Source organism: Aquarana catesbeiana, linkage group LG02 (genome assembly GCF_042186555.1).
Source record: "Aquarana catesbeiana isolate 2022-GZ linkage group LG02, ASM4218655v1, whole genome shotgun sequence".
NCBI lineage: Eukaryota > Metazoa > Chordata > Amphibia > Anura > Ranidae > Aquarana > Aquarana catesbeiana.
In genome coordinates this window covers 271245850-271261290 of record NC_133325.1, presented here as the reverse complement: position 1 = coordinate 271261290, position 15441 = coordinate 271245850, and the positions used below count along the sequence as shown (strand labels likewise).

At 41.8% G+C, this 15441-nt stretch overlaps 1 protein-coding gene across 2 annotated transcripts in view; it reads right to left on the bottom strand.

Annotated features, from left to right (window-relative positions):
- The window catches only part of FGF14 (fibroblast growth factor 14), a 776206-nt gene that overhangs the window by 420087 nt on the left and 340678 nt on the right, over window positions 1-15441 (bottom strand). Inside the window, exon 1 of one of the 2 annotated variants that reach the window (XM_073614431.1) lies at window positions 5479-5572. The exons of the other annotated variant lie outside the window; for it this stretch is intronic. Within the exon in view, the coding sequence (XP_073470532.1) occupies window positions 5479-5539 (61 nt within the window). The 5' untranslated portion in view covers window positions 5540-5572. Of the gene's footprint in view, window positions 1-5478; window positions 5573-15441 lie in introns of those variants that run through there. 2 annotated transcript variants of the gene reach the window in all.

Sequence of the window (15441 nt, the reverse complement as noted above, 5' to 3'; positions counted from 1 at the left end):
CTGGTCATCTCTTTCCCTGCCTGCTTTGCAGCTTCTCCTCTGCTGTATATTCACAATTTCTAAGGACTACATATCCCATAGTACATTGGCTGCCTGCAAGTTGTGATTCCTGTACTGACTCCGCCTCTAGAAATGCCTCCTCTTAGCACCTCTGTAGTTAAGAAGGAAGGCTCTGTGAAATGTGTGACTCATCATTGCCTACTCACAGGGCATAGTGAAAATGTGTCACAGAGTTCAAGCAAGTAATTGTGTTGATCTATGCAAAGCAAGCTTACAGACATCAAGATCATTCATAATAATAGGAGTAGGCTAAGAATAAATAAAATATAATGTGGAAATGTATATGATTTTACATTTTGACCATAGATACGCTTTAATGGATTTACTGCAGAATCAAACATGCTTCTTAACAATGCAATAGGTGAAGGTAAGCTAACATTAATGATTTTCTTTATTAGCCTTAGAGCCTTTCCTCAATGTTTCAGCTTAAAGTGGAGCTCCACCCAAAAGGGGAAGCTCCGCTTGTCTGCCTCCTCCCCCCTCTGGTGCCACACTTGGCACCTTGTGGGAGGGAGGAGGGAGCGGGTACCTGGTTTTGACAGTTTGGCCCTCGTTGCAGCCAGCCCATTGAGAAGCGCGATTCACGTTTTCCTTTACCCAAAATGGCAGCGCCAGCACCAGAGTTCCAATTCAAGAATCAGCTTGGGTGAGGACACTGTGGGATCCCTGGACAGCTAGGTGCCCTAATAGTAAAAGTCAGCAGCTAAAGTATTTGTAGCTGCTAACTTTTTAATTTTTTGGTGAGGGGGCCGGAGCTCCGCTTTAACTACCATATTATTTTTTCACAATAGAAGATGATACCCAACCTAAATGTGCTGTGCAGTTAGCCTATTTCCTGTCTGCTCCTAACCTTGAATCCTAATCCATATCTAAATGCCCATTTTAGTCACATATTAATCATTCTCTATTCTTCTCTTTACTTCCTGAGGTCCTTCTTTGGGTGTCCACATCACTACCTGCACAGTTTAATCACCTCCTATTGTCCTAGTGCCCATGGAATCAAAACCGAGGAGTCAGGTAATTGATGCACAATTTCATTTTTGCCTGGAGCTGGGCCTTAAGTACATGGCTAGGGTATTGTAGAAGAGCAGGGCCTGTGTTACAAATGATACATTTGACATTCAAAATCCCATGGTTCTTAAAGAAGAAGTTTGGAGTTTGCAAAAGAATAAACCTACTACTACTCATCTCTATGCTGCAGCATCACTGTGATGCTGCAGCTGTCCCACATTGGCTCTAAGACTGAGACCTTAGTGATCACATGACTGCTGACCACTCAGTTCTCAGTTTGCTGGGAGCAGAGAGCAGTGACCGTCCATCATCTGCTCTGTATCACTCACTGGAGCACCAGGCAAGCAAAAGGGCAGGCACTGCTGGTTCTGGCGCAGCCTTGCACTGGATGGGTCCCGACAAAATTGTCAGAATCTTCCCAGAGCCTGGAGTGGCTCTGCCACAACAGCTGAGAGCAGGCTATAGCCAGCTAATTCTAGGTCACAGGAGAGCAAAAGTAAATGTACTCCTGTGCCGTTCACACCTGAGCATAGTGTCACTGGAAGCTTGAAGCTCGTAGCTTGAAAAAGTACATGAGCTTATTTTGAGCTACAAGTTTCAGGCTTCAAGTGTTTTTGGTCCCAAAAGACTTCAAGAGCGTATGAAAAACTTGCAAACACGTACAAAAATACACATGAAAAACACACATACTGCATTGTTTCTTAGCTAAAAATAAATTTTAAAAAACGCTCAAGCTTTGGACATCCACAAAAACGCTTGTGCAAGAACAAAAAACCTAAAACCTGCCGAATGACCAAAGACACTCAGCTCAAGTCAATGCAGCCTTAAAAAAACATAATATACTGCAACTTACCAGTCCCTTAGATGTAGTGACTGTATTAGTTTTCTTTTTTCCATTTCTTTTCCTAATTTTGTTCCTACCAATAACACACTTCCTGTCCCAGGGTGACAACGCTAACTCACTGTTCTGTATCTATGGAGGAGCAGCATTGTAAACCAAGGCTACTCTCAAGATTTTGGAGCATAAACACTTCTCTCTCTTCTTATCTCCTTTACCTAGAATGAACGTATTTTATAGTTCACAGAAGATAGCTTGGAAAGTGGATTCCTACAAATCTCTGTTATGTGGTGCTGCTCTTGTTTTCCAATGGGTCACTTAGCTCCGGCTGCCTAGGCAAAAAGTTTGACAATAATTCTTTCACCTTCGTTACATATATACAAAATAATCCATCCGATAATTGCCGTTGTATTTTGATTTCAGTTGTTAAATACCAAATGACTGGCATTGTGATTCTTTAAATTTCATACATGTGAGACGTTCCTACCTTGGGAGGTTAGATCTAAACAGCTCAGCTGGCTGTCTTAAGTAATGTATGAATGGGTCCATTAAAAGACACTAGTAAGTGGAGGAGAAGCTGAGAGAGCCTGAAGCAGCAGCTGTTTCAGGCAACTGTGCTAATTTTCTGGAAGTAAAGTTCCTTGGGATCAGTTGCCTATGGCTTTATGATCAATTATCCCAGTAGTACACCAGTTTAAGAAGATATTTATGGAGCCGAAAACTTTTTGGCAAAGTTCCTTATGGGACATTTTATTTTAAAAAGTCAAAGTCAAAAACTGTTCTAGTTCTAAAAATTTTAGCTACAACCATTTAAAAAAAAATGGGCAATGTTAATTTCGAGCTTGGATTGCATTTCGAGGTACACATTGCAACTGTTGACCAAAGGTCTCCTCTCACCTTATGAGCAGCCAAGCGTATTACAACACTTACCCTTAGATCAGCTGAAACCTGGGTACCAATGCTATAACAGGATACCATGTGGGTTCTGTTGGTCTGTACCGGGTGCCACTATACTAGTAGGCATGTCTAATGTGATAATCATAGGCCTATATGGGGAGCCCATGAACCTATAGGTTTATAGGTAGAATGGGTCTCTGTAGCAGTGTGTGGTACAAGGTTTGACTTGCAGTAAATTGGCTCCCAGAATTGCATTTGAATCCAGAGAAGGAAAGGACTGTAACACTTGGGACTGCTTAGGAGAGTGAAAGGTCATTACGTATGACAGAAGCATGAAGTGCATCTGGTTGCCACCTCATCCCTTTAAACCCAAAGAGTAAACCTTATTAATCACACAGGTTCTGTGGCCGATTAAGGTAGTAATTCAACTCACTTGGTGCCTTATCTGCATTTAATTAGCCTCAGGACCTGTGTAATTCAAAGGTGTTCGGGTTTAAAGGGATGAGGTGGCAACTCTAGAAGCATCAAGTCTATATAGTCTAGCAAATTTTATGCATGGTTTTGTTTCAAGTTTTCTGTCAATGTGATGTAATTAGTAACCAATACTGCTATAATTTTCCCATGGTTAAAAAAAAAAAAAAAAATCACACAAAATATCATATTGGCTCCCATGGGCTCCCATTTTCTGTTTTCTCAGGTTAAAACCCTCAACTGCATAGAAATTAAGTGATCAGAAAAGCCTATTATACCATATACAGGCTTTTACTGCACTACTTACAGTAACTGTTCACCTGACCTTTAAGTACATTTTATTTTGTAGCACATGAAGACTGAAAGTGACCTACATAACAATGAATAAATCAACAAACTCAGCGCTGGGGAAACAATACAAACTCAACGCAAGAAAATACTGAATGACAGGAAATATCATATATTAATTTTACAATGCTGTTCATTTAAAGCAGAACTCCAAGCAAGAGGCTTAATACAAAAATAAAATATATACTTGTGAGCTGTTTTACCTAACAAAGATTTTATTTTTATCTATTTATTTATTCTTCGGTATGGAAAAGCAACAGAATGATTTCCAGGATGGACTTTGGAATACCATTGAGAGCTATATATACACACACTTTAGGCAAACAGAGCATATACTATATAAATCTATGTATCAGACTTAAGCCCTGGTTCACATTGGTGCGTTTTGACATGCGTACATTTCCGGCAATGTTACCGACCTAATCATACAATGCTGCATCTGCAGTGCCACACGGATTTCAAAAAGTAGTTTCTGTACTACTTTTGGGTAATTAGGGGTGCGATTTCCATTGACATCTGTGCAGAAACCCGCACAGATGTCTGAAATCGCCACCGAAATTGGGACTTAAATGCGGGACCTTCATTCCCGCAGCTCAGTGTAAACCTGGACTAAAAGAAAGGAAAGGCAGACTGTGGAGATCTGTGCCACCAGAACAATCATACCAAAGCCATAAAGGCTCTCCACTACCAGAAGTGTAAAGTTGCAAAAACAAGAATGACATCCAATTTTCTATTGTTGCCATACTATAGAATTCACGTTACATAAGAATATGATCACATTACCAGATGTGTCATAGTGCAAAAAGTAATGTTTAGAAAATCAAGTTAAAAGACATGCCATGCTACAAAGACAAAAGAATGGTAATAATACCAGGTTAGCAGAGATGCCTTCTTACCAGTGGCAGCCCGTAATGCAGGTCGCAGGGGCACCGCCCCCCTAATCATGCATCCGGCCCTCTAATCTACTTGCGGGGTGCCAGACGCATGGATTCCAATGGGGGGCTTTAGAAGCGTGTGATTAGAGTCAGAGGCTCTAATAGGCTTCAAAAAAGGGTGAACTCGGGGCGCAGAGCACTGCGCCCTGAGCCCACCCAGTTGTGTGACAGAAGCAAATTATTAGCAATTGTCTTCCTGATTCTCCTCCCGGCCAGTCAGGAAGCAGGTCCTAAGACCCGTCACCAGATTGGCGAGAAGAGAAGCGATCCTATTGGCCGCCTAGGAGGAAGAGAGAGGAGGAGGGAGGAGACGCGCGGCGGGAGCCACGTGATGCCGAGGAGAAGAAGATGCAGCGGAGCGCTGCCCATGACCTTGAAGGGCTAAGTGCGGTGCTGGAGACCGACCGGGGGAGAGGGGGGTTATAGTGGCTATGGATGCATTGTTTGCTGCCCCCCCCCCAAAAAAAATATACCACCAGCCGCTACTGCTTCTTACTACAGACAGAAGGGCACTATTGTCAGGTTAGGAGAAATACCAAGTTACAAAACTCAGAAAAATTTCAATTCCATACCATATTATAAGTTCCAACCCTTGTGTCATGTGACCATATTAGTGAAAACAAATTAGAATGTGCTTTTGGAGGCAGCATGCAGTATTTTTATAGACAAGATATATTTTCAAATTGGGCAGACCACGAAGCAAGACAAGCATTTCATTTTTTCCTGAACTGTAAAGAGCCTTCTGACTCATCTCACCATTCTCTGCACTGCAATTAGGGAAAAGTTTTCACAATTTGCAGATATTATGGTTCAAATCTGCCCTCTAATCCTGCTGCCCTAGGCACTGGTGCACAAGTATAATTATGGCAATACATACCATACATGTTGCTAAAAAATGCACACACAAGATCAACCTACCAATTAATTTCCATGGGGCTCTTCTGCTAAAGGAGCTCACTAAGTCCATAGCTATGTTCATGTCAATGATCCAGTCTTGAGCAAATTGCTTTTTTTTCCCAAGAACAAGTACACTTTCTACTCCCTTTATAATCTGTTTATGTGCATGACTAAATTAAAATCAAGAAAAAAATCTTTATCACTCTAAGTTACTCATCTTTTATTTCCCTATCTTTAACTGTCAAAATAAAAGCATGTGCCTCTATAAATTACAAAGCTCCGAATACTTGTTTCAAAACCACATAGAAGCATTTTGATCAATATATAAATGTAAAAAATATGGAAGTGGCATTATTAAATGGGTTATTTATACTATATCTGAATGAAATGGAACTGAATGGCAGTAAGGTTAAAAGGTAAGGTTATAAAGTCACAATATGTGATCAACAAAAGTATGTCATTAATCAGATAGAACCAATTAAATACATTAAAAACACTTAAACATGGTTCTTTTTGTGCAGTTGTAAAGCAATCTGTCATGGTTTGGAGTCAGGCTCGGAGGCCAGTAGCTGTAGCAGTGGAGAAGCACCCACCGACATGTGGGACAGATATACATTCAGGTCACTCTGGCTGATGACACGGGTTCACTTGAGGTGCAGGGTCTAAGTACTAACCGGTATTTAACAGAGCTCCTGGTGGTGGTGGTGGCTTTGCTGCATGTTAGTAACAGGTCGCAGTCCTCAGGATCACCCCACCAGGAGATGGGCAAGCTGGGTCCAGTAGCAAACTATATAGCAGATAGGGCTCAAGCAGAAGCATACTTGAGGAACAAGCCAAAGGTCGGTAACGAATAGTTGCAGATAGGGATTAAGCAGAAGTATAGTCAACGGTCGGTAACGAAGAATGGTAGCGAAGATACGGACAGCAACAGGAGAGGCAAAAGAGAGATATTGGCTGAAGAGAGCACAAAAGGCTGGCAAACAGAAAGTGCAGACACATGGCTAAAATCAGGAAGTTCATGGAAGGAGCAAAGAGTTCAAGGTTCAAGACAAACAAGATTCAAGGCAGGATCATTAAAGGATTTGTCCAGGGAACTGTCCAGCATTCCAGATGGCTCAGCAAGCAGAGTCATTGTCAGACACAGCAGAGGTGCCAGGTTCCAGTCCAGGCCCTGACACAATATTAACGTACAGTACATATGTTCAGTGAAACAAAATGGGATCCAATTTGCAGTCTTGACTATCAGTCTGAGTGCAGTGGGAATGAACAGTATAAACTCCACAGAAATCAATGCAAATTGTATACCCAAGGTACTGCAAATACTTTGGGCATACAAAATGATACCTGAAAGGCTGCAGTTTATGAGGAACCATAAAAAAGTATACAAATGCAGCAGTTTGTAGCATTAAAGTGATAGCATAATTTTGTTTTTAAATTAGATACCAATGGCATAGCTTACATGCATTAGCTGTTGTTTTTTTTCTCCTGTGTGCAATCTCGCTTGGATCTACAACAGCGTGTGAAGCCCAAATGATAATATAGATCTTGTGAGCTGCTGATGTAAAATACGTGCCTGAACAAAACCACACTATTATATATATGTCTATTAAAATATACAGTATTAACCTTCTGGTGCCGCGCTCCACAGTATTACCTCCTCAAATAATGCAATGTGATAATAGCACTCAAACTCAAAAACAAAGCATATGTAAATAACAATGCATATACAAAAAGTTTGTTGTGTCACTATTAAAAAATATAATCATAAAAGCAATAATAGTCCACAGTGATTAAAAATCCTTAATATTCTTGTTATTGTAATTCACCATTCAGTGCCAGAAACACGTCATACAATGTGTGGTCCCTCTACCAGATGTGCTCTCACCTGGGATATATGACCGTACATAACAGTATGGTCTATATATGCTTTTGACCCAACATAGAGTACTTTTTCTGACACTTGTTGTTTACAAGTTTGTTTTTTTTTCTAAAAAATGAGTTAGAACCCTAGATATGTATTTATTTATTTATTTGCGCAGCAGTGTTTCAAACGCAATTATATTGGAAAAAAATATACTTTCATGAATTAAAAAAAACAGTAAAGTTGGCCCAATTTTTTGGTATGGTGTGAAAGATGATGTTACGCCGAGTAAATAGATACCTAATATGTCATGTTTCAAAATTGCGCATGCTCGTGGAATGGCAACAAACTACGGAACCTCAAAATCTCCATAGGCAATGCTTTCATTTTTTTACAGGTTACCTGTTTAGAGTTAGAGGGGGTCTAGTGCTAGAAGTATTGCTCTCACTCTATCAATCATATCGATACCTCACTTGTGTGGTTTGAACACCATTTACATATGTGGACACGATTCACGTATGCCTTCGTTTGTACACTTGAGCTCGAAGGGACGGGGCACTTTAAATTTTTTGTTTTCTTTTTTCTTATTTATTTTACTTTTTATTTTTACACTGCCTCTTTAAAAAAAAAATTTTGATCACTTTTATTCCTAGTACAAGGAATGTAAACATTCCTTGTAATAGAAATAAGCATGACGGGTCCTCTTTATTGCGAAATCTCAGGTCAAAAAGACCTCAGATTTCACAATTACACTTAAAAGCACCCACTTAATACCGGGGTTATGGCAGCTGCATATCAATCACCAAGGGGGCACCAGGAGTCGTGCAGCCCAGGGAGAGGTAAACCAGATCCTAATCTGGGCAGAAAAGCATGCGCCGTGCATATCGGCAATCTTCATTCCAGGGGTAGAGAACTGGCAGGCGGACTACTTAAGTCGCCAGCAGTTGTTCCCGGGGGAATGGCCTCTTCATCCCAACATCTTCCTGGCTATATGCCAAAGATGGAGGATCCTGGACATAAATCTGTTTGCGTTCAGGTTCAACAACAAGATCGGCAATTTTGTGTCAAGAACAAGGGATCCACTTGCATACGGGACAGAAGCGTTGGTGACTCTGTGGGATCAGTTCTCACTGATTTATGCATTCCCTCCTATTCTGCTGCTACTGTGACTACTTCGCAGGATCAAGCGGGAAAAGAAGTCGGTACTTCTGGTGGCCCCAGCGTGGCCCAGAAAATCTTGGCCGGCAGAAAAACTAAAGTTGGCGGTAGGGCCCCTATGGACCCTACCACCACGTCCAGACCTGCTATCGCAGGGACCAGTGTTCCATCCTACCTTACAAACACTAAATTTAATGGTTTGGCTATTGAAACCCACATTCTGAAGAATCATGGGCTTTCAGGCTCAGTAATTTCTACCTTGATTAATGCAAGGAAGCCAGCTTCCAGAGTCATTTATTATAGAGTCTGGAAGGCATATGTCTCCTGGTGTGAATCCAGGGGTTGGCATCCCAGAAAGTTTGTCATAGGGAGAATCCATGCTTTTCTGCAAATGGGGTTAGAGATGAAGCTGGCCTTGAGTACTATTCAAGGGCCAGGTCTCAGCCTTGTCGGTATTGTTTCAACATCCGCTTGCTTCGCATTCTTTGGTCTGAAGCTTTATACAGGTAGTAACGCGGATGAATCCACCGATTGGAGCTCCCCTGAACCCTTGGGACTTGAATTTAGTTCTGTTGGCATTACAGAAACAGCCTTTTGAGCCGATACAACATATTCCCTTGGTCCTTTTGACAAGGAAGCTAATTTTTCTGGTAGCCATTTCTTCTGCAAGAAGGGTATCAGAATTGGCAGCTCTTTCTTGTAAAGAGCCATATTTAATTATTCATAAGGATAGAGTAGTATTGCGTCCTCATCCTAGCTTTCTACCAAAGGTGGTTTCAGGTTTTCATCTAAACCAGGATATCATTCTGCCTTCATTTTTTCCAGAACCCTGTTCTACGGAAGAAAAGTCACTACATTCTCTGGAAGTAGTGAGAGCGGTCAAAACCTATTTGGAAGTGACTGCTCAGATTCGCAAAACGGATCTTTTGCTTGTGTTACCTGAATGTCCTAAAAAAGGACAGGCAGCGTCGAAATCTACTATTGCTAAGTGGATTCGACAGGTAATTATTCAAGCTTATGGTTTGAAGAGGAAAGTTCCACCTTTTTAAATCAAAGCACACTCCACCAGGGCTGTTAGTGCTTCATGGGCAGCGCATCACCAGGCCACCATGGCTCAAATCTGCAAGGCCGCAACTTGGTCTTCAGTCCATACATTCACCATATTCTATCAGGTGGATGTGAGAAGGCATGAGGATATCGCCTTTGGGCGCAGTGTGCTGCAGGCAGCAGTATAAGGTCCTCAGGTCTGATTGCACCCTACTTTTGTTTGTGTCTCCCTCCCCTCAGATAGCATTGCTCTGGGACATCCCATTCAGTAAATACTGTGGCTGTGTCCCGTGATGTACGAAAAAGAAACTAGGATTTTTATAACAGCTTACCTGTAAAATCTTTTTCTTCGAGTACATCACGGGACACAGAGGTCACTCCCCTCTTCTAATACACATATATTGCTTTGCTACAAAACTGAGGTACTCCCAGTAAGGGGAAGGGTTATATAGGGGGCTACATTTCCTGTCTAGGGTGTGCCAGTGTCCATCACTTAGTGGTGCTGTCCCGTGATGTACTCGAAGAAAAGGATTTTGCAGGTAAGCCGTTATAAAAATCATATTTTTTTTTTTTTGCCTTTTACTTTTAAAGTCTATTAAAAACAACATCTAGTGCCCCATACACACAATCGGATTTTCCGACAACAAAACCGTGGATTTTTTTCTGAAGGATGTTGGCTCAAACTTGTCTTGCATACACACGGTCACACAAACGTTGGCCCAAAATTCCGAACGTGAGAACGCGGTGACGTACAACGAGACGAGAAAGAAGAAGTTCAATAGCCAGTGCGGCTCCTTCTGCTTGATTCAGAGCATGCGTGGACTTTTGTGCGACGGATTTGTGTACACATGATTGGACTTTCCGACAACAAGTTTTGTTGTCGGAAAATTTGAGAACCCACTCACAAACATTTGTGTGCAGAAATTCTGACAGCAAATGTTCGATGGAGCATACACACGGTCGGACTTTCCGACAACTAGCTCACATCGAACATTTTTTGTCAGAAAATCCTACCGTGTGTACGTGACACAAGACTAACCTGTAGACAGGGTGACAATGCTGCTGTGTGATTTCATGGCAGAATAAACAGTGTGGTCATTATACTAGAGAAAGTGGAAAATAATGGAACTACTAACAGAATCTATACATAAATAAAACATGTTACAAAGGGGAAATCACAAAAAATACAAATATACTAACTGTGGACTGCATCATATACAGCTGTATGTCATTATTTATTTTTTCCATTATTACACTTAAAGCCTATTGCATTATATCCACCTTTCACTACCTGTGGCTCTCCAGCTGATGTATAATTACAAGTTCAAACTTGCCTTGGCAGGGAAGGCTGCCAGAGCAGGGCTAATTGCTGCACGGCAACAGGAGAGCAATAGATTGTGAAAGACTGATATCTAGTTGTATTGGTCAGTAAATCTGAAGCCAAAGAATAAGCTTGACAGCAAGGCAGCTAGCATTTTCAGAATCAGGTAAGCCATAGCAGGCTACACAGTTTTCCCTCAGAACAGGTTTCCTTTTTGAACCTTATTAAATAAGACCCTAAGAAGTGATGAAGTGATTTAGCCATTTATAACTTGGGATTGTTCTGTATGGATTGAACTTTTGTGGCTGAAGTGGAAATCCAGCCAATTTTGTTTTGAATTTTGGAGAGTGGGGAAGTGTTTAGACTTTTTCCTGTTATTGCTGACTTTGTCCCCAATAAAGAAATGTTCCCTCACCATCCCCTTGTCGTCTTTCTCCCCCTCAAGAACATACAAGCAGTGCTAAAAACTAGGCAACATTACCATAGGAAAATAATAAAGTATTCAAAAAAATACTCACAAAAGAAAACTATATAGTTTGCCTAGAGTTTGGCAACATACAATAACATTGTACTTGCCAATATTGCAAAAATTAAACACTGGATATGTAATACGTGGGCCAATCAATTATGGGGGATGGAACGCATTTAGGGCTCATTCAGACAGCTGACCTGGGGCAGTAGGATGCTGCGTTTACAGCCATATGACTAAGCCCAATCAGGTGGAAACACGTCAGAGGGGCTTGGCCATGGATATAGGCACTGTAATTGTAGCCTCTGTTAGCTCATCAGCAAATGTGGTTGATCTAGTATGTAGCATGTGCCCCCTAATATCATTACTGTACTTGTTTAATGAAGTGAGAAGCACTCCCAGAGGGACTGGCACCCACTGGGAGTAGAGAACCGATGGAAGGAGGAACGGGAGGCGTTTGAGTGGCTCTATTTGTGGTAACATTTTCACTATATTTAACATTTTAAATAGAGAATTTGACAGAATCAGGAATAGCAAAAGATATTGCATTTGTATATATTTTATGTTTTTGTTTTATTTTTTAAATACGGTGTATGTCTATGGTTATAAATAATTGTATAAGAAAAGGAAGCAGAAGAATGGGGTTTAAATATGAAAATGTGGTGTTGGGAACAGTAGTAGTAGTACTGGCTAGACAATAGGCAGTTTATTTATACATTTTTTTTTTTTTTAACAGGCCAACTTTTTATCACCACTGTCTGTTTTGCTACATGAGCTTTCACAAGATTAAAACATTAAAGAATTACAAAGCATCTTATCATCAACAACACCATTAGAGAAAAATTTCAGGGACTTGTTAACTACTCATGTACACAAAATCATAAAAACATCTATTTTATTAGTACAAAAGATATAAAAAATTTCATAAAAAGTACCCATAAACACCAGAGGGATTGGAACATACTGCATAAAGTACCTAATCATTGAAATTATTACCATTATAGAACAATTCTATTAATCTCATATAGTGCTGGGTTCAAAGGTGCATATACACTATATATTTTAAAGTTGTGTGTCCAAGCTAGATTTGGGAGGGCAGCATTAATAAAATATAACTAATCAAATAAAACAACTCCTGTCAACTGGACTTAACTCCAATTCCCAATAAATTTTAATTGCATAGTGCAATGCACTAGCAGTACAAATATATGTGAACTTTTTAAATTCAGGCTTTCACTTCCTGCTCTTTTGTGTTTAGAAGTGGGGTTGCAGAAAATGTTCACTTAATGATGCTGTGTTCTCTTAGGGGCCTATTTATAAAAAAAAAAAAAAAAAAAAAAAAAAAAAAAAAAAGGAAATGAAAAAAGTGCTGTGCGACTGTCAATCATTCAGACAGCTATTACAAATCTTCACTGTAAATTTAAGATTGTTAGCTCCATCTAGTGGCTATAATGCACTATTTTCTTGAAAACTCTCATGCAGGAAAATACTGCATTATTGCCATTAGATGATGCTGTTAATCCTAAATATAAACACAATAGATAGACCACTAGTTAGGATCACTACCATGTAAGACAAACTTTCCCCCAAATATCCCAGCACAGAGTAGGTAATAAAAGTGAACAGTTTTCACTTTACTAAGTTAAGTGAACATTGGCTATGCCAACATGTTCCACTCCTTTAACAAATCAATCTTGTTTTGTTAATATACAAAACTATTATTCTAGAAAGGTTATTGATAATGCAAAGTATCAAACATAATTTCAGTGTTCTGAATGCAGTAAAGAGGAATCTGACTGGCTGGCTGACTTTTCTTTGCATTGATTTTTTGATAGTGGTGCAAAAAAAAAGGTAAATTTATTTTTTCACATTAAGGCATAACTCTGGGGAAAGCAAAATTCTCTATTGCAATGGGGCTGTCCCCACACTGCAAGAGTTAATTGCTCCTTTAGGTCTAGAAGATGGCAAAAAGTACTTACTCACCCAATCCTCTGCTCCCGCAGGCTGCTCCGGCATTTGAGGCTGGTCCCCATGGTCCCCACAACCTCTTGCCCCTGCACTATGGTAATCAGATGCCCTCTGATGTCATCAAGACCAATGCATAGCTCGTTGCCCTGCATAGGGGAGTAAAGAAAAGTTCTGGCTGCCAGGGGAGCGAAGGATGGAGCAAGTAAAAGTGCCCCCCACCCCCCCGACATAAACAAGCATTTAACCCTTACAGTGCAGGGACAACCCCACTACAAGGGAGCCTTTTTTATTATGTGATCAGCTGTGTCCAAATACATACTTGCCGGTTATCGGTATTCCTCTCCTCACATACCGTCACAGCGTGAGGAGAGGTGAGCCAGTAACTGACAATTGTGAAAGGTGACTTTTACACTGATGATCAGGGCTCTGATCATCAGTGTCCTGGTTCTCAGTGCAGCCCCAACAGTGCCAATCAGTACCCATCAGTAATGCCTATCAGTGTCGCCTATCAGTGCCTCCTCATCAGTGCTGCCTATCACTGCCTCCACTTCAGTGCTGCCTATCAGTGTCAATCAGTGCCACTTATAAATGCAGTCTCATCAGTGTCCATTAATGCAGCCTCATCAGCACACATTAGTGATGGAGAAAAAATACTAATTTGCTGAAAATTGGGCTGGGCTTAATGCCCAGTGGTGAAAGTGGCCAGTATTGAAGTGGTTGAAGTGATATTACAGTTTTTTTTTTAAATAACAAACATTTCATACTTACCTACTCTGTGCAATGGCTTTGCACAGAGCAACCCCAGCCCTCTTCTTCTCTGGTCCAACCACCGGCACTCCTGGCTTCTCCCCCTTGACCAGTGCCCCCATAGCAAGCCGCTTGCTTTGGGGGCACTGGTGCGTGCTCACTTCTTCTGAGCCCCTCTAAGTCCATAAGACACAGAGCGGCAGCTTGACCCTGCCCCCCGCTCTCTCCTCATTGACCCACTGGCTGTGATTGACAGCAGTGGGAGCCAATGGCTCCTGTTGTGTCTGAGGAGAGAGAGACCCGGAAAAGCCTTCAGCCTTTACAACCACTTTAACTACCAACAAATCTACCTACTGGCTGCATATCTGTAGAAACACATGCTTATCAGACTTGAAAAATACCATTTGGGTCCAGTGGTGCCCATCAAACGCAGCCACTTGTGCCCATCATATGCAGCCACCTGTGCCCATCAAATGCAGCCACTTGCACCCATCAAACGCAGCCACTTGTGCCCATCAAACGCAGCCACTTGTGCCCATCATATAAAGCCACCTGTGCCCATCAAATGCAGCCACTTGTGCCCATCAAATGCAGCCACTTGTGCCCATCAAATGCAGCCATTGTGCCCATCAAATGCAGCCACTTGTGCCCATCAAATGCAGCCACTTGTGCCCATCATATGCAGCCACCTGTGCCCATCATATGCAGCCTTCTGTGCTCAAACGCAGACATTGTGCCCATCAAATGCAGCCACTTGTGCCCATGAAATGTAGCCACTTATGCCCATGAAATGTAGCCACTTGCCCATCAAATGCAGCCACCTGTGCCCATAATATACAGCTACTTGTGCCTACCGACCTCCCCTCGTGGGGTTTGTGGCTCCTCCAAACCTCCCCCCCGTGCGTATTGTGGCTCCGGAACCCCCCCCCCCCCGCAGGTCTGACAGAGCCGAGGGGACTTACCGCAGCACTGTGTGCTTGCTTCTTCTGAGCTCCTCTAAGTCCGTAAGACACAGAGCGGCAGCTTGACCCTGCCCCCCCGCACTCTCCTCATTGACCCACTGGCTGTGACTGACAGCAGTGGGAGCCAATGGCTCCTGTTGTTGTGTCTGAGGAGAGAGAGACCTGGAAAAGCCTTCAGCCTTTACAACCACTTTAACTACCAACAAATCTACCTACTGGCTGCATATTTGTAGAAACACATGCTTATCAGACTTGAAAAATATCATTTGGGTCCAGTGGCGGCTGGTGCCCATCAAACACAGCCATTGTGTCCATCAAACGCAGCCACTTGTGCCCAAATGCAGCCACTTGTGCCCATCATATGCAGCCACCTGTGCCCATCAAACGCAGCCACTTGTGCCCATCAAATGCAGCCACTTGTGCCCATCAAATGCAGCCATTGTGCCCATTA